The 26,168-nt window shown below is 42.1% G+C and overlaps 1 protein-coding gene across 5 annotated transcripts; it reads left to right on the top strand.

Annotated features, from left to right (window-relative positions):
* The first annotated feature begins 91 nt into the window (after positions 1 to 91).
* Positions 92 to 26,120, top strand: cdk19 (cyclin dependent kinase 19). 5 transcript variants are annotated; one of them, XM_037449953.2, is made up of 14 exons: positions 326 to 384; positions 775 to 896; positions 3,273 to 3,348; positions 11,800 to 11,910; positions 12,112 to 12,252; positions 17,716 to 17,773; positions 18,449 to 18,580; positions 20,728 to 20,871; positions 21,721 to 21,790; positions 21,889 to 21,961; positions 22,552 to 22,649; positions 22,802 to 22,880; positions 24,613 to 24,858; positions 25,388 to 26,120. In XM_037449953.2, the coding sequence occupies exons 3-14, from the start codon at positions 3,325 to 3,327 to the stop codon at positions 25,511 to 25,513; spliced, it is 1,302 nt and encodes a 433-aa protein (XP_037305850.2). In that variant the 5' UTR covers positions 326 to 384; positions 775 to 896; positions 3,273 to 3,324; the 3' UTR covers positions 25,514 to 26,120. The 5 variants fall into 5 exon arrangements, with proteins under 5 accessions (XP_037305846.2, XP_037305848.2, XP_037305850.2 ...); XM_037449949.2 differs by lacking the exon at positions 775 to 896 and having other exon boundaries at positions 92 to 384; XM_037449952.2 differs by lacking the exon at positions 326 to 384 and having other exon boundaries at positions 597 to 896.
* Positions 26,121 to 26,168: the final 48 nt, after the last annotated feature.

Raw genomic sequence — 26,168 nt, 5'->3', positions numbered from 1 at the left:
GGCTGTAGTTTCCTACTTCCCCGCTAGAAGGGCTGCTGAATTGCGGGAAGGGCCAAAAAAAACTACCTTTCCCAGCAACCCCAGCACGCCAATTAGAAACGTCAACGAGGCAGTGAAACATTAACCGGAGCAGACCAAAATCCCAAACAAGGAAATGGTGGGGGAATAAAACGACCAGATTTATTTTAAAAATTAATGCACGTTATAATTAATAATTTATTTTATTGGTCAAATTAAGACGTATTTATGGATCGAAATGGATTACGACTTCAAAACAAAGCTGGCGGCCGAGAGAGAGAAGGTGGAAGATCTGTTCGAATATGAAGGTTGCAAAGTGGGTCGAGGCACCTACGGGCACGTTTATAAAGCCAAGCGAAGAGACGGGTAAGACAACCGCGAACGTTGCTGTTTGTGCTCACGGGGAGCGCACCGCGCACCGTGGCTCCGCGTTATTTGGACCTCACCGGAGCGATAACCCCGTGTGTCGCTGTGTTTTTGTTTTCATGTTACGCACTCACTCGCAAACGCCCCCCCCCCCCCCCTCTCCCGCCTCCTTTTCTCCTTCCTCCTCCCCCCCCCCCCACCCACGGCATAAACACACCAGTAAAGCAGCGGTGCAGCATTACTTTATATAATTGACAAGTGTGGTCTTTACCCTTTAATATATTTAGCGCAGTGGTAGTTGAATCCGAAGGGCACATTGCAGCATCTGTTTATGGGACGAGCCACCGTTGATAACTATGTGCCCTGACCAACATTTTTTCACACTTCCAGTTAAAACCTATCGATTTGCCCCGCAATGTACGAAAGATTACCACGTAAATACCAGCAGCGAAAGATGGACTCACTTAATTGTTTCTACATCCGCACAGTTGGCAGACACCCAGTTGATGATGGTAAGTTAATAATAGACAATAGTGCTTAAACAGTGACGCTTTACTTTATGACATGTGATTAATACCGAATTAGACCAAAATAGTGCATGGATTGCTTATGTCTTGTTCCTTTTTAAAACACTGATAGTTAAAAAAAAAGGGATGCATTAATCGCACATTCTAGATTGGTTTCTGTGCCTTTATTCTCATTATTGCTGAAGTCAGGTATTGGCCAGATCTGGCCAATATAATAAAGTGACAGCTGTTGCAGTGCTTTACTTCTTTGTGCTTCTTTGCATCTCTAGACCAGTTCATATAAAAAGAGATCTGCCTGCTTAATTTTAAATGTAATATTTTGGTAGTTTTTGTCCTTGACGAATGAAACTATACAACTGTAAGGCCGTAACTAAAGACACGGGAGGGATGGCACATTACTTGTAAACTTAACAAGTTTACAACGTTCTCGGCTTCACACCAAGGAGTAACATGTAACGTTGGCCCGGAGGTCCCAGATGACTGGGGGAAGAGAAGCGTGCCGTAGACAAGATGTGAAGATGTATTGTCCGTGTTTTAAAAGAAGTAGGCCAAGTGTATTCATAAGCATGCAATCATTGCGCCTGTGTTGGAGCCAGGCCGATAAACAGATAAGAACCTGTGTGCACTCTTATTAGGAGAGTTGATGTCATCTAAAAAAATCTGACAATGCAACAAATAAACATCCTATTTCTTAATTATTTCTTAAATGACAATCCAGGCTCATATCAATGAGTCTCTCAAGGGTTAATACATCAAATAAGTCTAAACGTTTGGAGATGTTTGCAGAAGCCATTTAATGCCATGTATGTTATGCATACATGAATTTGTCTCGGTGACTGGTGCAGTAAGTACGGCGCATATGTGTACAAATATTTCAATGGTGAGAAACCACTGTGCAAATGTCTCGGGGATGTAAGCCTCCTCCTAGAAGGAAGGGACTCAAACATTCTGGGGAAAGTGGTGTCGGCTATAAGAGCCTAAGAGTCCTGGAAGCAAACAAGTCTTGGAGGGATGGCAGATTGCAGCCGATCACCCTCTCTGCAGACAATTGTTTGATTGCATTAAACCAAAGACTACTGAGAAAATAGAGCCCTGTAAAAGACCGTAAGGACATTTTGAGAACTGGTATAGTAGGAAATAATGATTGATTATAAGCTTTACATTCAAATGCAGCATTTACAATGCAGAATGAATGGCTCCTAACTTTGTTCAAACAGTGCTGCTCATTTCTAGGTTTGCGATGCCAGTCAGCTGTGCATCCGCAGACCAGTGTTCCAAATTATTTGGATAATCAATAATGTTCTTTACGTGACGATGCTGTTAATTCTCTGGCAGCAGACTGCTGTCGAACAATGATTTAATTGGCACCAAGTTATTTGGAACACTGTGGTCTGCTTAGGAAGGTTCCTTTATTGAGTGAAATGCCCGGGAAGTGCGAGTGGCCACCGCGATAAGAACTGTTTCAATCATCTAAATGCTAAGACCAGAAGCTTCACGCTCCTTTAGCATAGGAACCTCTGGACCATCCTTTACGAAAGGAGATAATAATTCTGTCCCACAGTTCTTTGCGGCGGCAATTTCGAAATCTTCACTAACATGTGCCTCCCTTCGCTTTGTATCTCTACGGAGTTTTAGTAAAAGTGGAGTGGGATTCACCGTCTTTTCCTATTTCCTCATGAGTTCTCCAAACCTTCTTTCATAGACCCAGTGACGTTTTCCTGAGTGGTCAAGAAAAAAGTAGTTACGAATAGGCTTTGGGAGGTATTTATTTTGACTATTTGAATCCAGCCGTAGTCTGTTAGAAAGGAGTGCTGTGATTGGTCGTTTAGCCCTTTTTTTTTTTTACAAAAGCAGTCTGCATAATCTGTATGTAACACATATATTATTACATACATATTAATTCAATTTGTAAATCTTTTGATAATCAATAATGTTTTTTTACGTGACGATGCTGTTAATTCTCTGGCAGCAGACTGCTGTCGAATAATGATTTAATTGGCACTAAATACCGAAAATACACATTTTGTTTTATATAATGCAAACCATCTTGTGGATTTAGACTCTTGTTTTGAGACTTCATGCAATCTGAAGAAATTGTCGTGGAATTTACAAAATTGTGATCAATATTTTCTGACAGTTTAATGAGAATTTTATAGTTGATTAGTGGAGAAAGCAGATTCCTTGTGTACACACATTGAATATGTGTCGTCGAGGCTCTTGAAGTTGGATTTATGTGTTCTGCCTAAAGAGGCATTACAAAGTACACACAATGAGCATAAACTACTTGAACTTGATGCTTAAAATCAAAATCTGTGCGACCTCCATTATGGTTACTCCTGTTTTTTCTTTTCATCCCTACAGGAAAGATGAAAAGGAGTACGCACTGAAACAAATAGAAGGCACCGGAATATCCATGTCTGCCTGTAGGGAAGTCGCTGTAAGTCACAACTGTTTTTTTTCTTCTCTTATTCAAGTTATATATGTAAGATCAGAGTTTATAACATTAAGATTTTTAAAACAGTTTGCACAATACACTGCATCCGGAAAGTATTCACAGCGCTTCACTTTTTCCACATTTTGTTATGTTACAGCTTAATTCCAAAATGGATTAAAATCATTATTTTCCTCGACATTCTACACACAACAACCCATAATTAACACCTTTTGTCTCCTGAAGTTCTTTAGGGATGATGTCTTTTTGTTAGCCAACCCGAAAGCCATCATAGTACTGGTTCCCTCCTTAAAATCTATAATTAAAATATTGTAGACATTTGATTATTATGGAAAATAAAAGGGCTGAGAGCTCACTCCTACAGTACAATATTTTTTTCAATCCACACACAGTATGACATTTAAATGATGTCAAATTGTGGTTTTCACTATTGTGATTGTCACTTTTTTCATTTCACTTATGGTTGAAATGCACTTCTTGTAAGTCGCTTTGGATAAACGCTTCAGCTAAATGACAATTTTCTTTTAAAATTATTTTTCTGGTAATGCAAGTTCAACAAAGACGAATAGCATAGAATGACTAATTTACAGCTTTTTGTACATGTATTTTACAAGTGCAGTCTAGCTGTTTCCAAATCCATGCAGTTTTGGATGCTACGCTAGGCTAATAACACCTGGATGCAGGCTTCTTTGTTTTTTTGGGACCTCTGATCCCAGTACTTCTTTCATTTGTATTTGATCATAAAACAGCGCTGCATATCTTGAAAAGCTCTACCCTCCATTGACTGCCCATGGCGGATGCTTAGATCGGGATGCATTGAGCCGGTGAATGAACAGAAAGACACACTCAATATTTCTCTAAATGTCCTAAAGGTAAGCAGGCCGTGCCGTAACTGATAGCCTAGCAAAGTACTCCGAACCTGTCCCGTGCATTTTGGCCGGGGGACTCACACACAGAGAAAACATTAAAGAACATTTTACATCTGCCTTATTTTGAATGACAAAAAACATAATTGGAAGACAACAATGTTCCATGCATGAAAGGGGCTTCATTAAAAAAACAGTTTCTGTGTGCATGTTGTTGCGTAAAAAAGAAAACGTAGCAACCAAACGCAAGTTGTTACTATGAACCATGTGTCAGACTTTCACATGTTTACAGCTAGCGTTTTTTGGGGCGTGGGGGAGGGGTTGTTTGACGACTCAGTCCTCAGCTACTGTAGCCTGCAGAAAGAATGTGGCTCCCATTGACACGCCGGCGGGCCATTACGTAATGGCCTCTGGTTTCCAGTGTAACGTGTTCACCTGCAGCAAATGGTGCAAACACACCCTGTAGTCCTCAGCAAACCCCGCAGCGCAGCATTCTCTCTGACCCTGAGCTACGATTTCTTAGTTTCACATTGAGCAAGCTAATAAGATCTCTTATCTTTGCAGTTCCTCTTCTTTTTTTTTCTTTTTTTTTAGAGACAAGACTTATTTTAACTCGAGTCGTCCTTCAACCAAAGTGTGTGAATTCAGCGGATGGAAGAGCATGTTTTTCGTTTTCTTTTTTTTTGTTTAGTGAGTCAGGGATTTGACATGTTCAAGCTTATTTTTTTTTACAAGTTTGCAGCCGGATTTCCTCCACTGTAAACCAGTGTCTGTCTGCAGATCATTCAGTTTTTCCCCTGATAACACAATGGTAGGCTTGGCAAAGTTATTGGCAGTGGGTAAAGTATACCAGGAGCACACGTGCAAAGGCACATTCCTGAATTTCCAGTGCGACAGTAGAAAAGGGGACAAAGGTCAGAGACAAAGCCAGTCGCATGTGAAGCAACAGTGTAGTGAGCGCAGATGTTGACCCTGTGTTTGAAAAGTATTTTCTTTAAGAAAAAGCTACGGTAGCAAAGCAGATGAACTATTATGTAGATCTCCTTTGTCTACTTCCCCGACAACAGTGTCAGATGAACGTGGTGACAGTTGTGGTTTTACTTTTACTGTAAAGTAAAATCTTAGAATCCGGGTAAGATTCTTTTATAGAGCACTGTTTCGTGAACAAATGCAAATAAGAAGTAATAGTTTCAGAAGTCCTCAATAAACAGTGTCACATGCAACACAAGCGAGAGCTACATTCTCTTGGTCACTTGTGTACAAGTGCAAACAACTGTAAAACTAGTCCTATTTATGCTATTTATCTCAGAGTTCCAACTTGTGTATTACCAGAAATATAATTTAAAAAGAAAATTGTGGCTTGAGCAGAACAAACAAAAGTGTAAAATCAATATAAAACACAAATTGATATTCATTTGTCACTGTGGATGGACTAATTCAATTCAATTCATTTATTTTGTATGGCCCAAAAGCGCAAATTTGCCTCAGAGGGCTTTACAGTCTGTACACATGCAACATCCTCTGTCCTGAAACCCTCACATCGGCACAGGAAAAACTCCCCAAAATATGAAAAAACCCTTCAATGGGGAAAAAAGGGAAGAAGAATTAGGGAGAACGTCAGAGGAGGGATCCCTCTCCCGGGATGGACAGACTGCAACGGATGTCATGTGTACAGAATAAACATGTAAAAGATGTACAATACATTCAAATCCTCTGACAGAAATGATACAAATAATTGAAAGTTGAGCCAGCCCTAACTATAAGCAATATCAAAGAGGAACGTTTTAAGCTTTATCTTAAATGAACTGACCGAGTCTGCCCCCCGGACTGAAAGTGGAAGCTGGTTCCACAAGAGAGGAGCTTGATAACTGAAGGCTCTGGCCCCCATCCTACTTTTTAAAACTCTAGGAACCACAAGTAACCCAGCATCGGAGCGCAGCTGCCTTGTAGGACAGGAGCTGTTTAATGTTATTTCCATATGAAAACCCACGGTTGTAATTATTCATAAGTACGCAGTGTCATAAATACATCACTGTACAGGGTGGGGATTTCAACAACATTCTTGTACCTATTTTAGAACATTATTCTATTGTTTAGAACATACCATTATGAATCATCATAATAATAATTAGAGTTATGACACTGCATGCATACCATAGGAACCTGCTCTTATTAATTAATTAATTTAGTATGTAAAGCAACTTCCAAATAGAGACAAAAGGGTTTTGCTTTTGTACTTATAATTACAACAATTAATGAATTAAATCGCACAGAAATAAACCCTCCCATCAGTATTAAAAAGCACTCTTTTTAGCTTTTCGAGTAAGTAGGTCATGTTCTCAAATATATATCCAACCAGGCCATGGAAATAATATATTGGAGTTCTTTATGTTGGCGGAGTTCCCCTTTAAGACCATAAAATGTAGATGCAGTCATGGGCCTAAAAGTAAATTCATCCATAACTTTCTGCCAGACATGCAACAACATGTATCTTTGATGCACATGTACTGTGCATGAGGTTAAGGATTACAGGTCCAAGGTGGTCCCTCCCATCATTGTTATCTAGCGGAGCATGCCTCACCTACCTCGTCTGCCTGAACATTACAGCCACCAGAAATGAGTTTAGCTCGAAAAAAGAACTTCTTGCCAAGCAGGACAAAGGACTCTTTGTGCCTCCCAAACCGCCACCTCACTTCGTTTAGCAGATTGTGCAATTCAGCAACTGGCATGCCACATGCAGTAGAATGGAAATGGGTGGAGGGAGGTTGGTTAGCCTGCGATTCTTCTTCGCAGCAAGAAATGGCCAGGGGCTTTTTTGGGGTATTTCATTGTCTATGTTGCAAGGATTGCAGAAATATAAGGCACACTTAAGGCAGGTGTGCCCTTTATAGAGAAGGTTTGTTTGCAAAGTTGTCCATTGAGCGTTATGAATATGGATGGATGAATAGATGGTGGTCACAATGCATTCAAAGGCCTACGTTGCTTCTGAGACTAGTGGGTAGTGAGGCATACCTTCAACTCTATTTTTGGGTGTTTAAAATCACATGAGGATTACAAACATATGTTACAACACATTATGAGAAGGAGGTCAGCCGGCCTGTCTATAGATTCCATTAGGGTGGGGTCTTATAGATGGAGGGAGTCCAGGTACGGGATTTTTTCTTAAGACCAAATGGGTCTACGCGTTAGGATCACGTTGTTGTCACCCACCTGACAAGTTAGAAAAAGAACGGATTACGATAGGTCAGAAATTAGGTATGGTAAGTCTTGGAAGTGAGTGCACCTAAACACCAGTAATAGTCCCTAATTGGTGTGAGAACAACTACAGCAAGGTGGCCTTGGACTTGCTAGCTTGTGCAATGCTTAATGTAAAATACCTGTGCTAGTCTACTTATGCTCCAGTCTTCCTACTAATTGTCAGTAATCCATACTCATATTGAATAAAGAATGTTGATAATATGAAACAAAATAAGTTCACATAAAAGCGTTCAGCTAATGGTGCTGCTACTCCAGTTGGTAACATGACCTGTTGCATGTTTGTAGTGTCCCATAAACCAGAGGCTCTCAAGGAACCGAAATGACTCAAGGATGGAGAAAACAAAAAGGTTTCAGTTGGCTGCTGTCCGAAAGCCGTGCTGCTTGTCCTCTTGAATCACAATCAGGCAGCCAACTTAAGAAACAAGCTAACCCCCAACTCAACAATGTTAAAGATCACTTCATAACATTGTTTCAATAAAATGTGGTAGTTATTATTGTGTAAAGCCTATTCACCCACCTTCTGTTTCCCACATCTGTTCACTCCATTACGTTTGACCCCCTTGAATTGACACATTGTTCATGGCTTTCATTACTCCCATGAAATTACTCTTGTTTTCCCCATACAATGGCTTTTGTGTGGCAAAAATGTACCCCGGCCATAAATGATTCCCTTTCTTCCTCTCTTCTACGCAGGCAGATACGAATTGTCCCTGCGTTTATGGTGGCCTATTTCCATGCGAGTGTGCAATCGCTCCCTCAGTAGTATTGGCTAAAAACATGAAATTGCAGTCCTGACTTCATTTTTTTTCCAACCCTTCCAAAAAGGCAGCATGTGTTTCCTGGCTTCCCTGTGCAATAGCTTGGTGGAGAAGTATTGCTGGTTTCCACAGATTACAGGCTAATTGTTTGATTAAGACTCCCGACAAATGACAACCTGCTTAAATGTACAATTAAAAAACACGACTGAATCTGCTATCGCTGTCATTGCAGATAAATACGTGTAACTACAGGCTTGTGCTTCCGATTTGTCCATGAAGCATACAGACGAACCATGGGTTACAGGAGGGTGTGGGGGGGGGGGGGGGGGGTGATAATAGTAGTTTGGGAAGGACGTCCCAATGGTTGAATCTAAAGCAGTTGGCATTGGCAGCAAAATGCTGTCTCGGGAACCCACTGGTCTGAAGACAACTAATCTTTTTATTAACTTTTATTGTTTTCTTCTCTGCATTGAAACATAATCGTAGACGTCGTCCCTCATCTCCATTCTTGTCTCATTTTCTGACTGCGAACAATTTACCAGTGCGCAGTGGAGAGAGGCTTTGGTTCCAGAAAAAAAAAAGAGATATTTGGTTGATGCCCCCTGAGGCAAAATTGTCTTCATCTACAGTAGGACTTAAGGGTGGGACGGGGAGAAGGAGGGAAGGAAAGAATGAGGAGGAAACAAGGATTGGAAGAAGAAGGAACTCGCAGTAAGGACGAAGGCTCGTAACGTTTTTTTGGGGGGTTTGATTAAGAGCTTGTTATCTCCTTAGGGTTGCTTTTAAGTTGCTCGTGTTTTTTTTGGATATTTATTTTTGTCTGGAAGCAAAATACCTGAGTTGGCTGTGCTCCGACAGAATAAACCTTTTTTCTTTGTCTTTTGAAATTCAAACGGATCAATATGGCGCCGAAGTCCGCCCTCAAACCTCCGCACTAGCTGGCCTTAAGCTAACCGGCGCATCAAAGCGAGTCCTAATATTGTGTGTACATGGAAGGTTTTCCCACAGGCCACCTGGCTCCACGTGGCTCAGGCCGGATTACAGACGTGTGATTAGTGCTGGCCGTGGCGCTTTCCCCCCGGACTTATTGTTTGATATTAAACCATTGGGTTGCAGACATTAAACATTAATTGTGTAAGTCTTTGGGAACGTTTGTTTACTGTGGAGATAAGTACATGTTTTTATCATACGGTGATGCGTCAGATCAGTGTGCAGCACTTACATGTTCTTTTCTGTGTAATCACGCTATTTGTGTTTCCGTTGACTTAGAGTGAGCCATTGATATCCAAATAGTTGACCAAGTTCCCTGTTTCTACAGTGGCCCAGAATGGACAAACTGAACACTGGCTCTGGAGAGGGCCATTTGCGTTTTCACGCTTCTTAGCCCCCATAGTGCGCCATTGCAACAAAAGATTCTGGCTCAACCAACGTCAAATTTTATCAGGCATCTTAAAACCCGCCCTGATTGGTGAGTAAACATGTTTAGCTAAGCGAGCATTGACCATCTACCGCAGGGGTGTCAAACTCATTTCAGGTTCGGGCCAGATACTGCCGACTTCGACCGAACGCGGGCCACTGACGATCGGCGCGAACGGCTGACGGGGGGTGGGTCGCTGGCTTCGCTGACGTCAGTACGTATGCGCTCCAGTGGCGGACCGTTTACTCTGCGATCTCCTTAAACTGTCTCTGCTCTGCTCACTGAAGCAAAACAACACGCGGACCATACATATCAGAGCCAAGAGCAGCGAGTGTAGTCAACTGCTGCTGCTGCTGCTAACACATCCCGTCAACTCATCCCGAGGCGCGCTTTCACAGGCCCGCGAATGCACGACACACAGAGTGCATTGTGGGATTTGTAGTATTACGGTGATGCGTGCGATATACCGGCGGGCCAGCTCTAATAGTAAATATATTTGATCATGCGGGCCAAAGATAATTCATTCACGAATTATGAGTTTGACACATGTGATCTACCGTTAGCTTGCTTCTTGCTTTAGCTAATTTTTACGCTCTGCAAGTGCAAAACAAATATTCCTCGACACCTGCAGGTTTAATGAGTTCAACAAAGCATAGGGGCCTGTGCAGAGGGACAGCGCAGCATTGATTCTGACGCACCGCAGGTATAAATGCATCACTTTTCACGGCGATAGTTATTTAGTCTCCACAAGGGAAGACTGCAGACAAATATGCAATATCCTCTTTGTTTTGAACCGTCGCTTTGGGCTCAGAGAAATTGCGTGGGCCTTTTTAAATGGTTTTCTGACATTGTATTGACAAAATGAGTAATAATCGATCAGCCAAGAAAATGATCAGCAGAAAGCTGCAGCCCGCGGAATAAAGAAACGTGTAAATAAAAGTGGCTTATCGATGGTGTTTGTAACAAAACGATATCTCCGGAGGAAATTTACCATTTGTCCAAGCGTTCACCTGGACTCAAGGATGAGCTGGTTGCCACGACATTGCGAAAAATTTTTTTTGGGCCATAACTCCAGAATTGCTGCCCTCGGGTTAAAAGCAGTGCCCTCATCATCACAATGTGCTGTTGTAGTTACACAAACCTCATTTCCACATCCAGAACTCAAATAAAACGGCCTGCATACCCTCAGTATGTCCTACTTCATTAAAATGTGAAATACAATGCATGGGTTCAACATAATGTTTTTTTTTTAACGTATTATTATTATTATTCTTTATTAGCGGTAATCTAATAACAACATAGACTAAAGTAAAAAGTCATGTTTAGTCTTTATTTAAATGAACGTCCTTGTTCACAGCCCCCTGTTCACTCTGACCTTGCTCTTAAACTTTAGGCAAACAATGCTTAGCCGGAGTTTTCTCACATTCCTCGCCGCCAATGGGAACCAAATTCCTGTTTCCTGGACAATGGAAACGCTGAAAACAAATTGTTCACAGGCTATTAAGCCTTTTCAACTTGAGTTTCATTATTTTTTAAACCTGACTCCTTTCTTCACAGGGATTGTTTAAAGGCTGAATAAAGAGTCTCCACGATTGAGAAATATAAGTTCACAGTTCATTATTCCAAGTTTTGATTTCATCTTTATCACGGAAAAATTTGATTTGTATAGGAAAGCGTCATGTGGAGTTTGCCCATTTGGCTTAAACTTGGCACTAACCTCAACTAAGGCTAAACACTGAATACCGGAGGAATTTGCACTTTGTCCCGTTTTTCTTTTTTCCAACAGCGTCCGAACGCCGATTTTTTGGTTATCATTTTTATGACTGATTGCATTTAGAGCACCGGCCGCTAACAGCTTTTATAAAAAAAAAATCACTCCTCGTTCTAATTTTAACAGATTTGAATTTTCACAATGTAGAATTAGGTTGTATTATTCGGTAGCAAGGGACATGAATTGTCGTTCCTGTGTAAATGAGCAGCCTAAGATCTGCCTTTTATGCTGTATCAGAAAATCTAACCATGAGTATTACTCATCTGCTGTGCTTACACAAGGAGCTGGCATTGAATTCACATGTCATCACCCATACATCGTCTTGTTTTATGGACGATTCCACGTTGTGTTGTTTTTTTTTTCCAGCTGTTACGAGAACTGAAACATCCAAACGTGATCGCCCTGCAGAAAGTGTTCCTGTCCCACAGCGACAGAAAGGTTTGGCTCCTCTTCGATTATGCCGAGCACGACCTATGGGTGAGTCGCTGTGCCGCACGCCACCATTGCTGGTGTGTAGACGCTGGAACCTTACATTTCCAAAATAAAAACTGATTTCATCTGTTGCATTAGAATTACAATAAACATAAACAACAGGCAAAAGCATGTGTGGAGAGGCTGTTTTCCCTGTGAATGTTGTGGCCATACAGTGATATATGACATGCACCACTGCCCTCGTAGCACATCATCAAGTTCCACCGTGCCTCCAAGGGTAACAAGAAGCCCACACAGCTGCCCAGAGGGATGGTGAAGTCTCTTCTGTATCAGATTCTGGATGGGATCCATTATCTCCATGCCAACTGGGTGCTCCACAGGGACTTGGTGAGCTGCCATATTAGCTTCACTGCTCTAGTTTACCATCACATACCCACAAGCCCACAGCACACACTGCACCCCGTCCCGGAGCCGTTTCTGAAAGGGATACCGTTAACGTCAGAGACACACAAATGTTTGTCTCATTGCAGCCACGTGTGGCGTCATCACACGAGAAGGAAAAAAATCTGGATTGCGTAACCATTTTAAAGCAGTGGTTCTCAACTGGTCTGGCTCCAGGACCCACCATCACCCCTTAATGACAAGCCTCGACTCAAATCGAGGAACATTCTCAACTTCTCAAATCTATTCAAAATCAAGTTCATAAGCTGAATTTTATATTTTATATTCAGGATATTCAATTATCCTAAAAACTCAAAGTCTCCCCCATATCAGAATGGACGGACGAGCCAGCAAAAATAACGACACTCCGCTGCATTAAAAAAGTCCCTTCAAAATAAAATCACAGGATGAATTTTTTTGTGATTTTTTTTTTTTTTTATTCGAATTTTTATTTTCCCATGCAAAGGCCCCGGGACCCATTAAAAACGGGTCTGCGACCCACCAGTTGAGAATCACTGTTTTAAAGGATGAAAGTTTCTTTATTAGGTTAAATAACATTTTAATTGAATCTGCAAGTACTCGTACTACAGTTCCTTCTGATAATATCTCTAACTGTGATAGTGACTGAAAAGCTAACTAAACGTTAATCTCTGCAGTCCAACCAGCAGAGCCTGTCATTTCAGGGGGTTTGTTTTGTCTGGCTGGCGTGTGCTATTATCTATGTTTTGTCTGATTTTTGTCTAGCATTTAAACTGCTCGTTCCTGTGAGATTCTCTGCACCTCGGTTTCCCACCGTGCTTTGCTCGGAGGGAGACTCCATTCTGTGCGGCTCAGTCAGGCTGCAGCCGGAACAGATGGCCTCTCATTGTGTGTCTTCAAAGTTTCTGTTTCAATCGCAGACGGGCAGGAAAACAAAAGTCACATTTTTGTTGTGTTGATTTAAGCTAGTTGAGATGACCTTTGGTAGAGATATGAATGGAAACATCAGGCATGTTTTCCTGTTATTTTGTTTGGTCATTTCTTCTAAAAATATGAAGTAATTATAAAAGTAGAAGACCTTGTCGTGCAAGCATCTCCCACCTAAGAGTCATGTGTGGAGGAGCTCTCCATTTTAAATTGAGCACCTTTCAATGTTTGTTTTTAATTTAAGCAAGGATCATTTGTGTTTTAAATACATTAACTTAACGGAGTAGAGCCATACAACAGCAGTGTTTTCCCTAGGTATATAGCATTGGTGGAAGAGGGTGGCTGCGTATGCGGAAACCCGACACCCTTAATGATCCAGGTGTGTTTGGCTGGTCGGGCCTAATGTAACCAGGATCTGAGGTGGTCTGATGTTTTGATCACAGCGTCCTCTTGAGACACTAGAGCACATGTGTCAAACTCAAGGCCCGCGGGCCACATCCGGCCCGTTAAATGAATTATCTTTGGCCCGCATGATCAAATCTATTTACTACTAGAGCTGGCCCGCTGGTATATTGCACATATCACCATAATACTACAAATGCCACAATGCACTCTCCGTGTGACGCCTCACAGTCTGTATTACATACCACTTGTGTCAACTTTCAACTATCCCTTTCCCCAAAAAATAGCTAAACGAAAGGTGGAATTTGAAAACAGGAGTGTTCAAGACAGGTGAGAGGCAGGTCCGGGTACCTTATCATCGTCCCTTTTTACCGTAAAAAAAAACCATACAACCAACAACTTTTTACTCCATTTTTTTCTTTTTGTGGTTTTTCCCATAAAATGAAAATACGACGCGTAGCCGCTAAACCCGGAAGTAGGTAGATTTTCACAGTAAGAATCGACGCAACCGTCTGCAATGACAGCGGTTACCAGGGTAACACGAGGAGATATGAATAAACAATCCTGGTCTGACGGGATGTGTTGGCCGCAGTAGGTGACTACACTCGACAGTTTAAGGAGATCGCAGAGTAATCTCCACCAGCATGGGGCAGAATACGTGTATTCAAACCATAGATTTTATTATATTGAGCTGTCCATGTTATTTGTCTAGGTTACATACAGTATGTCGAACAAGCGGGCCGCGTCCACCCCCCCCTCGGAGAACAGTCCGTCACACGGTTTAGATGAATTTGAATGATTGAATCCTTTTTCATGTTAGCCATATGGACAATAGAAGGCCACAAAAAAATTGGTTGGTACAATTAGTTTTTTTTTTGCTGTTTTGTTAGCTTTCATCCTTTTATCCATTATTTTGGCCCTCGCCATATTCAATTTTGTTTGTCGACATTGTGTTTTCTATCGTTATAGGAGAGTGCAACGGAACCGAACAACAATTGTTCTATGCGACTGAAACACACTGTCAAAGAGTTAATGCAACATGAAAATATAGACAACACGCACACATCTTAACTTTCAATGATAAACTAATAAAAATGGGACAAGTGACAAAAGGATTCCAAGGCCTTTTCAAGAAAGGTCAAAACCTAAAAAGAACTTCAAAAGGTGAGATACCCCCTTTTCTACTGAGCTAGTAGCGTCTCCGTGCAGTGCAGAACAGAGTCTTACTCTTAGTGGGAAGCCCCCTCTCCTTCACAACACCACATCTTATCTGAACACCAACTCTTCTGGCCCCTTATAACTATTTTTCATTGTGGGCGGATGGAATTTTTCATGGTCAGACACTTGTCTGACTTTGTTCCAACGTTATTGCAGTTAGTGCTATTATTTTGCCGTCATATTGCAAGGGCTTCCTGCCATTGTGTCCAAAGAGCTCCCTAAATTCTTCTTTGTCTTCATCATCCTGGTGGATGGCAGCAGATTTCTGTCAAGAATGTCTCTGTAAATTTGCCCATTCATCCTTGCCATCCTTTTCCAGTACCATCTGCTGAAAAGCAGCTCCACACCATGATGTTCTCACCTCCAAACTTCACTGTTGGTATGTTGTTTTTAGGGTCATGTACAGTGTCATTTCTCCTCCAAACATGGTATGAATTATGGCATCCAAACAGTTGAATTTTGCTCTCCTAACAATTAGGTTGCGAAGGTCTTGAGACTCCTCTTTGCTTTTACCCACCTCTGCAATGAGACCTTTTTGTAGGCCATCAGCTGGGACTGAACCAGCTGATATTAATTTGCACTGACAAGGGTCTGGATTGCTCTTTAATTACTGATAGTTTTCAGCTGTTGTCTTGTCTTTCCAGACCTTTTTGCACCTCCCTTTCTTCATGTGTTCAATACTTTTTCCCTGTGTCATTTCACATTATTACACATATCTTTATTTCTGAACGTCTTTGGATGTCTGTATTACTTGGGCTGTTACCAACCATCTGGTGAACATTTCATGTCAATATCTCCTTTGGAAATATATTTACTGAGAGAAACGGTGACTTGTTCAAAACGTTTTTCCCGCTGCATGAGAGGAGGAGCATGAAGGAGGAAATGTAATCTGCTGCTGTCTCTCTGCCCGAGCTGTGGGAAGAGGTGGCCCCCCCAGCTCATCCCCCCGCCCCCCCCCCCCTGGGTTCAACTGCTCCAGCTATTACGTAACAGCGTGTTCGCGCTGGTGTGCAGTTCTCTGCGCCGCAGGTACCAAGCATGTGCTTTGCGTTGCACCACTGCGTAGCCCTCCCACCCTCAGCTCCTTTTTCCTTGTGACCCCACCCCCACCGCTACCCACCCCCACAGGAATTATGTAACTAGTAAATGTGGCATGCCCAACGCTCGGCACGGCTAGTTGAGTCAAGACGCCGACTTAGCAGCTCTGCGGGTCAAAACGGAAAGCTTTTCAGCCGAGAGGACCGACAAATGCCGTCGGGTTGCTCTAAGTCCAGAACAAACTAAATGTACTAAACGTACAGTACTGTACGCTCACCTACCTGTCCCACACGGTCACACTGTAGCAGCACAGAAAGGATGCTGAAGCTGGTGTTATCATTGTGCATAATGAACCAATAAGATGATATCAGGTCCCTGCTCCTCGTACGTGGCTTACTGAGATACCTGGATCATTTTCAGCTCGGCTCATGAGCGGCAGGAGCACAGCTGTTTTTATTTATTTAAAATATGCATTATTAATTCAGTTAGGCCTGTCTAGAATATGAAAGAGGAGGTAGTGAGCCTGAACTCCTTGGGCCCCTTGAGAGTTGTCTGCTTTTGTTTTCTTTTCATTCACGGCGTGTCACGTAGCGGGCGTGAATAATAGAGGCTCATCATAGCCACAATGTCCATAGCAACGAGGCATGTTTGCAAGGCAGGTCTGAAGATTGCCTCGCCAGAGGGTTCACGTACGCATTATCGCCATAGAGCCAACTGCCCGACAAGAAAATACTGAATCCGAACACGTCGGGGATCCGTTTGAAGAAGCGGGTTTGGTGGAAACTCAGAGTTTGTTAAACCCTGAGATGAGGGAAACTCTGGGTTTTATGTTTCAGAAAGCGAGGTAACTCAACCTCAGGGTCAGTTGCTCTGGTAACTGAGCCTTAGGTGAACCTAACCTGGTCAGGAGCAAGTTTTTTTCGAGTTTCTTTGACAGCAGCCCAGCCAATGACACAGCATGCTTTTATCTTCTCATTCATTCATACTCTGAATCAGGTGGATTTTAGCGCAGTTTCCACATATGAACAAAATGAGATCTCTGTTACTAAAGTGCTTTCTCGAACAGGAGAGAATATTGTACAAATAATTTGTTACTTTACTTAAGTAGATTTATTTTTCAGACAGCTTTTTACTTTTCATGCAAATAATAACTACTCCTTACATTTTAAAAATAGCCTTGTTACTCATATTTCATTTTGGCTTGTTTTCCGGCTTGTCATTGTTCAAAAACACACAAAAATCATAACCTGATAAATCGCGCCATCCGGATTGAGTGAATTTGATTGTGGTTGAATGAGAAGTATAAACATTCATCATTCGGACACCCTATTGGTTTTCTCTGTGATGCACCTGCAGATGGCACAAATCGGAGTGAGCCGGGTGCGTAAAGTGGTCGGTGCAAGGATCCTTTTTTTCAGGACGGCAGGTTGCGGTGGTCGCTTCCTCCGCTGGTCGGTGGTCGCGGTACAAAGCTGATCCCAGTTGGGTATTTAGCGACACGAACCCGGCTCCTCCTCCTCATGCAAAGTCCAAATGACGTTAAATTAGTATATTCATGACCATGGTGTTTCTTTCTAACCTTATTGAGAACCTGAGATCTGTAACGATGAACCGATAAAGTTAACTGTGAAGCCTTTCAGTGGTAAAAAATGCTGATATCTGACTTGACATGACAAGCTAATGTGCAGGTCCTGTCAATTGTGTTGGACAGGATGAGTGTCTTTTTTGTTGTTGTGCTGGTCAGTTACCAGCAGCATCAGACTTGACTTAAACTGGTTCCATTGGATTGTGCAGAAGTATGACATGTGCAGTATCTAACACTTTTACTCCCTTTCTCCGCTGCAGAAACCAGCCAATATCCTGGTGATGGGGGAAGGTCCAGAGCAGGGACGAGTTAAAATCGGTAAGAAACATCTCCATGGGGGACCTTGGCGGTCTCCAGGTTAACGGTGGATCAGTGAGGCGTTTTACCTGTTTGGGCCGTCCAGTGGCTGCAGAGTTCAACCCGCTGGCTCAGGTCACAGGGAGCTCGGATCCTGTTGCATAAGCCAGCGGGCCACGGGACTGATTAAAGTGTAACGCTGCAACGCTGGGGGTTTCATTCATGAATCTCACGCACATCAAGGTACTACTATTATTTCAGTGCCAATACAAGCTCACACAGTATTATATTGGATATTTTACACATTGTAGTTGAACTATTAGAGTTCCTATTCTTTGTTATTTTGACTTTTAGATTAACTCACTCTGTGCCGTGACTTCCTGGAGGACAAGAACACATTCTTAAAAACAGGGGACGTGTTCTACAAACTGCTAGAAGCAAACTCTGATTAAAGATCAAGGAATTTGAGTCACATGAAATGATTAAGCGCTTTAAATGGTTTTCCAATTGAAGAGAGCGCTTTCACTGTCACAGTTGTTTTTCACATTTTGATGTGGTTTATGCTGCCTTGAGTGCTTAGTAACACTGAGATAGTACCTGGGCTCGGGGCTCTCGGAGCAGAAGGCGCACCCCCCCGAGGGGGGAGCTCCCTTGTTTTCCACGCTGACTTCCTCCTTCTCCACGCTCCTCACGCAGCCGACATGGGTTTTGCCAGGCTCTTCAACTCTCCCCTCAAGCCGCTGGCGGACCTGGACCCCGTAGTGGTGACGTTCTGGTACAGGGCCCCCGAGCTGCTGTTGGGGGCCCGGCACTACACCAAGGCTATCGGTGAGTCAAATCGGGTGAGAACTGGCCATCTTAGCAGCCCAATAGGAACACACATTCCCTCGGGGCCAGCCCATGTGATCTATGGTTTCCATTGGTACTTAGCAGGTGTGTTTGGGCATCTATATTTGTCTCTCCTGGAAACACGGGACAAGGCTGTGCACGTGGGTGTGTGTTTGTGATTATCTCTGAACGTGTGGGAGGTGTAAAAGAGACAGAGGTTGGATATAAAAAGGAATTGTCCAACGTTTTAAACAAAGTGACGCTTCTTTGCCATCCAGAGTTAGAATCCATAGCACAGATCTTCTCTTTTATCGATGAAGAATGCTGAGAATGCCATTTGTTATATCCACAGCTGAGGAAATATGTAAACACATACTCCCTAACCCATATTGTGAAACCAGAGTAGTGGAGAGTCTAGTTTTGCTACATGGACAATGAATTGAAGACTTGATTTTTCATACTTTTTTATTCCCTGATGAGCTTTATTTCAACTTTGTTTACTGCATGTATATTATTGAAAATATACACATATACACATATTCACTGAAGTTGTTAAGCTTTCTCACAGTAGGGACTCAATCGCAGACCAGGGGGTCCATTTCAAGTAGGAGATTTAACAAACTGAGTCAAACCCTAAATTGACCCTGATTTACCCTGAGATGGGGAAACTCAGAGTTTTTGGTTTCAGAACAGCTGTTTAGAGTTGGTTCAATCATCATCGGTGTAGGTTGACTCAGAGTTGAGCGCGTGCACCACCACAGCATAAAGACAGCATCAATGGAGCCACGATGGTACGATTTACCATGGCGACAACCACAATCGGTCATCATACTTGGCACAGTCGAAGACTGTTTGCTTCCCAAATCAGCAACACCCGTGTCTGGGATTCCTGCAGGTTAAATGGCCCACCTGGGCTGATCCGAGGTCGGCTGAGCCACAAAGCACATACAGCCCCCTAGTGGCACAGAGCAAAATTAAATGAAATAATACCAAATTAATATGGCTCCGACACCATAACTAGAAACAAAAGCAACACCGCTACTGCAGCAAAAAACAGAGAAACGGCATGGGAGGAAACTGCTGCCCCTTGTCAACGCTAAAGTTCAGTTGATATTTAATGTACACACTAATCATAATCCATACGTTTGACTAATTTTACTATTCCCATTTTTTACACTCTCTTGTACTACACACAGGCTTGAAATACACACCCATGATCATGTTTAATCACAAGAACAATATCCGCAGTAAAAACTGGTAAAATGGTATTGAACCTATGATGTCATTTATTCAGATGTATCCCGTGGAACTCCTCTTTAATGGCTCTCACCGGTTTGTGTCCAGGGAACAAAAACGTTTAAAAGACTCATATAATGCTAATATTCTCCCCATCACCAATGTCATAAAGGAAATTGTCGTTTGCAGAGAAAAAGTAACGCTACACAAAGAGTGTGCTCGGATGTGAGAGCATGTCCACGATGGGTGGGTAACTGTCCTAGTTATGGGTTATGTACATATTTGTTGGACTGTGAAGAAAAACTAATTACATTTTTTACATTTTATTTGGCTACTTTAAAAGAAATACATCCATGGGTTCCGACCCATTCTCCTGGAACGGTGAAATACTTAGTAGCAGCTCCACATTTCATACTTAATACATAGTTTGGGGATTAAGGAGTCATCTTTTGGACTAAATATAAAAAAATAAAAAATAAATGAAAAAGACTAAAATGTAAACTATATTAGTACATAGAAAAATTGGCGGCAGTTCCCCTGTCAAATGATCCTAAACATTCATAGTTCAATTAGATTAATTGACATCTCATCCAATTGTAATGTATTGGTGTGATGTCAAAAACCAAGTGCCAGAAAATATGTTTCTCACTTTGATTTATAACCGAAAGACAAGTGAGTTTTACTTTTGCACATTTCAACTAAAAACAGTAGATAAATGAATTTACAGGTTCAGCAAATATTCAAAACTGCTCCTAACTCTTGTACATGTCTGTAATGAAATGACAATAAAACTTAGAAATAAAACCTGTAACTATCTCACACATTCCAGGAGGACTGTGAGCTGTAGCTCAAGATAACCCAGACTAAGTTGCATCTGTGTGTTTGTGTGTGTCTGTGTGTACACGCGCCAGATATTTGGGCCATTGGCTGCATCTTTGCGGAGCTGCTCACATCCGAACCCATCTTTCACTGTCGCCAGGAAGATATCAAAACCAGCAATCCCTTCCATCACGACCAGCTGGACCGGATATTCAGTGTCATGGGATTCCCGGCAGGTGTGCACACAACTCACACGAGCACAGCCAAACACCGGACCAGCCCCAACCGCTGGCATCGCCCTGCTTTTCACACTAGTATCATTTGATTATGAATGTAGGGTATATGGTTTATATACGTCACATACACATCTAAGTGCATTAAAGACAAAGCCGTGAAATTCAAACAACTTGGTCGGGTGTTAGGTTCCCTGCGGAGGTTCTTGGAAGTTATCTTTGGAATCGGTGTTTAAATCATTTTTGATTCTTAGAGGTCTAACAGACGTGTTGAGTACATTTCCACACTTCCAAACATTTGCGAAGAGGTTGCAAACGTTGCTCTATCAGTGGTCTAAAGGTCCACAAAGAAGCTTCCAAGGGCAGCCCCTTTATTCCTCTCATTCGAATTGCCTGAGAATTAAACAACAATAAAAACAGCCTCACTGATCGATGTAGTGGAAGACTACTACTCTTTGTCAATGGAGTGGAGCAATAAACGTATGCTTGCATAGCAAAAACACAGTGTGTGTCTTTAATTCTATGTTACTGACAGTGTGTAGTTATCAAGCTGTTATAATATATTATGACTTTAGGCGCTGGGTGTGACCTGCACACACTACGTGGTCAGGGCTTAGTGACAAGACTACTCCCAGCTTAGACTGGGACATCATTAGCCGTCTCTTAGCACCAGAAAATCAAGCGTCGGGCCTTAACATAACATAAGCTTAACAGCTCCTCACACTGTATTTGCAAAACGTTCTGTTAGCGCCTTTTTTGTTTTGCACAGTCTACCTACAAAACAAAAAGGGGTGATTAGATATAGTTTGTGGGAGCAATGAGCTTGGCCGTATGTGCGTCTGTGTTTCCCAGATAAGGACTGGGACGACATTCGGAAGATGCCGGAGTACCCAACACTGCAGAAAGACTTCAGGAGGACAACGTGAGCAGATGCTGTGAAGATCTGACAAATTAAATACGAAATAATGTTCTTTTGGGGGGTAGTTTCTTTTATGCATTGTTATGTTTCTCATCTACCAGGTATGCAACCAGCAGCTTAATCAAATACATGGAGAAGCATAAAGTCAAACCAGAGAGCAAGGTTTTTCTGTTGGTAAGCACAAACTCGTCACCTGACCACATCTAAAAAAATGTGAGTCTGGAACTATTGTTTGCATATTAGGTGGCTCTGTGTAATCGAGGGATGCCTCCAATCCAACAGGGTAAACATACAGGCAGAAACCTTGTTAAATCATACATTTGGACCTTTATTTTTTTAACTGCTTTCGACACTATGCTCACTGCAGAGTAATGACATAATAACATAAAGATCTCACAGCTCCACAAACATTTTATTTTAATTCAAATCATTTTATTATGAATATCCCAGAATCATAAATGTACCTTTCTGGTTCTATTTATTTCCCTTGTTAACATGTGTTTGCTTTATTAATACTAATCCAGGCTGTACGGCATCCTCACTGCGGCGATCAGTGCAGATGTTTATTGTGGAGTTTATTTTAGCAGTCTCCCATAAAAAAAAAAAAGGATTGCACGATCCCGTGGCGTTGCTAAACAAAACAAAAAATTTGGGGTAGTGAGCCGTTTAACTCGCTTTGAGTTGAACCAAAAAATGTGTGCACCCTCCGAGTGAAAATGGTCTGCTGTTTTCTTCTTCTTCTTCTTCTTCTTCTCTACCTTCAGCTCCAGAAACTCCTCACCATGGACCCCACCAAAAGAATCACATCAGAGCATTCGCTGCAGGACCCGTACTTCCTGGAGGAGCCATTACCAACCACCGAGTGAGCCTCAGTAAACCTTTACAGCTTTTCTACTGAGTTGATTCAGTGTGTGATTTTGGGTTAAAAATGTGTTTAGGAATTTAGGAATCTGCTTAGAACGTAGGAGTGTAAAACACTACGCTAAATCCCTGATTCTCCGCGATTGACTCTAGTGTGTTTGCCGGGTGTCAGATCCCGTACCCAAAACGAGAGTTCCTGAACGAAGACGAGTCTGAGGAGAAAACAGAAAAGGTAATTCATACAGCGCTGGCAAAAACGAATCACATTTCTCAAACAAATGTTATATATGGTTTCGTTTGGGACGTACTCTGTTGTCGAGATGGGAGGCGAGCAGAGGGTGGATTGAAGAGGTTCTATGTGGATTCGTAAGGGAGGAGGGATCGGAACTTTCGGACTCAAATTTGCAGGATTAAGTGTCGGCTAAGTGGTTCTTTTAGCGGTTAAACCAGGGTGGTTGGGAGGAACCTGAGCGTCCTGCGACCCTTGGATGTGTTTATTCCACATGTTACAGTACAACGGTGGTTCATTTTAATCAATAGTATCTCTCCCTCTCCTTTAATCAGAAATAATTGTGTAATAAATAGCTATGTGACCTGGCGAGAGGCAGGGAAAGAGAAGTGGTGATGAAGTGAGATTCTATATCACAGTTACTTTTTAGGAACGTTACTACACCCTTGGATACTAAGCGACAATTAAACATGTGATAATCAGACATGCTATACACTTATAGAACACAAACACATATTATTTGAAGTTGCTCTCTGTCTAGTGAGCTGTTCCATCACATGTACAAAGCTTTGGAACTAAAACATGATTACATTAATGAATCGGACGGGCAAGTTTGACCATGCCAAATATTGTTAACACATTGATGTCTACAGTTTGGCTATTTAGTAATTTATAAACATCATCCAATAATTACTAGTTAACACTGAAGCCACGTTAGCTCACACAAACGGATAGCAATTTTTAAGTGGGGTTTAATGAGGTATACGTTAATAATCATTGTATCACTTGCAGTAGCTGGCAGTTTAGAAGCAACATATTTTACACACCTAAAAATGTCAATACCAGTGGCGTCGATATTTAGGACATTTTTAGCCGTTAGACTGACGAGGCAAAAGGAGTGGGGCGAGAGCATGGATGGATACAACGGCTACATATTCCTAGTGAGAACAGATTATTCAGGGTATAGCATAGACTTAAACTGATTTTCTCTCTTCTTTTAAATATGTTTTTCCTGCTGACCCTGTGAAAGGGAAAACATTTCTCTAATAAACAATAGGCCTCCATGACTATCACAAACACACACATGAACAGATAATGAGTACCATCATGTTTTGTTCAAACGAGCAAACCGGTGCTTTTGCTTTATTTGTGTGTGTGTGTGTGTGTGTGTGTGTGTGTGTGTTCAGAGGTTTCTATTACGCGATAAGGTTATAATTCGGTACTCTGCTCCTGTAGGACTCAAATCTTGGAAAATTGAATTCTGGTTTTCCAGCCTTCGTTTGGGTTAGGGTCCCAGAGTGAGGCGCTGTTAATGAGCATCTGCTTGTTTATTTATTTTTCTTACTATACTGAAGGTATGATTGAGCTGACTTCCTGAGTCCCGTATGTGCCCTGTGATACACCCGCAAGTGTGACGTAGAACAGATGAGGGTCTATCAAGGTATGCCAAGGACACGCAGATATTCCTTTCCTCATGGTTGGATAGTGCCGTTTAGATAATAGTAATAACGTTAGATTGCATTTCAGTCATCTCGGTCGCAAAGCAGAAAAAAAAAAGCTGAGCGATAAAACTAGAGCGAGCAGACAAAACAAAAAAAAGAAAAACAGAACTATTACAAGCGATCTGATTTCCAACACGGTTGATTTTCTTTGGTTTCACAATCAGATTTTGCTGTCTCCCACTCCATCACTTTTGGCGTGCATGTTATCGGTCTCCATATTTGTCCGTTCCCAGAACCAGATCCAGCAGCACCAGCAGACAACGGGTCAGACTCAGGCCCAGACCCTTCAACAGACAGCCACCCAGCAGGCCCCCTCCCAGCAGAACTTGGCCCAAACCAATGGCAACGCAGGGGCAACGGGGGCCGCCACCGGCGGGGGTTTGCAACATGGCCAGGACCAGGGGCCCCACAACAAGAAACCTCGGATCGGACCCTCTGGGGCCTCCTCAGGCACTGGGGTGCTACAGTCAGAGTACCAGGTTAGTGGGAGTCATCTGTAGAAGGAGCTCATTGGCTGATATATATAATTCCCATAAAAGAGACCCGAACCAACAAGGAATGAATCCACCAACAAGAATTGTTTTTGAATTTAGTATCATATGTTATATTTAGTGTATGTTCCCACAGTAGAGTTGACTAAATGTGATACTATTTCTAAATTACTGAAGCATTTAACCTGACTTGACTGATTTTTAATTTCTAAATATAGCCTTTACTCTTTCAAATAGCCTGTGCATTGCTTGTGATAATTGCTATTGTATATCAAATATCCTAATTGACAATCCCTTTTTTTTACCATACACATATCCTAGCCATGCATATGAACTCAAATTCACAATTATTAATAAGAGGGCGGTACTGTATTTTTTCAGTCTAACCATGGCTCTCTTACCAAAACCTGATCATGAAAATAGTGAAATTACTAATGATTAGCACTAGCAATTTGCTCAATATTGCATCGTTTGAGATGCTCACGGACGTGTTTTCTCCCTTCTGTCCCTCCGTCAGCTCACTGGCTCCCGCCTCGGTTACCAAAGCGGCGTCCAAGGTTCCACTCAGCCCCAGGGCACCATGGGATACTCGTCATCGTCCCAGCAGAGCTCCCATTACTCCCACCAGACCCACCGTTACTGAGGCTGCAAGTCCCTCCCGAACCAGAACTACGCTCCTCCTCCAGCCTTTCATTAATACATCAGTAGCCGCCATTCCGACTTTCAGCTCTCCCTCGCTTTTTCGAACCCATATTCCCCGAAAGCCTTCAATGACCCTGCAACATCGGAGTCAAGACAATCTAGTTCCGCTTCGTCCGGCTGGTGATTAGAATGTCAAGACAGATGTGTAGGTGTCGTTCACACACTGACTCGGAACCACAGCCCTCACAAACACACAACGTTCCATCAAATCGCAGCTTTGTTTATATATGTAGCTACTTTTTCTCAATGTAATTATTGTTGTTTTTTTTCTTCCTTATTTGCTTAGTTTACCTTGACAGATGGCATTGGAAATGTTGACACACGTGGAAGTGATTGCACAGAAGGAAACACGGAAGCGAAGAACCCTTTAGTCTCATCTGTAGTGTAACACTCACCTTAGATAAAAGTAGAACTTAAGCTAACCCTGTACTTTTGAAGAAAGAAAACAGTTTTTGTGTTTCTACACAAAAACAAAAAAAATCAGCTCCCTGAGCTGATGCAATTGCAGGGAAATAATAAAGGCACAATTTCACTTAATGTGCTCATGATTTCTCTGGTTAGACCTTTCTTTACTGAGATTTTGGGGTATGTCAAAA

This window comes from Pungitius pungitius, chromosome 20, assembly GCF_949316345.1.
Source record: "Pungitius pungitius chromosome 20, fPunPun2.1, whole genome shotgun sequence".
NCBI classification, from domain to species: domain Eukaryota; kingdom Metazoa; phylum Chordata; class Actinopteri; order Perciformes; family Gasterosteidae; genus Pungitius; species Pungitius pungitius.
This window is presented reverse-complemented; position numbering and strand designations above follow the sequence as displayed.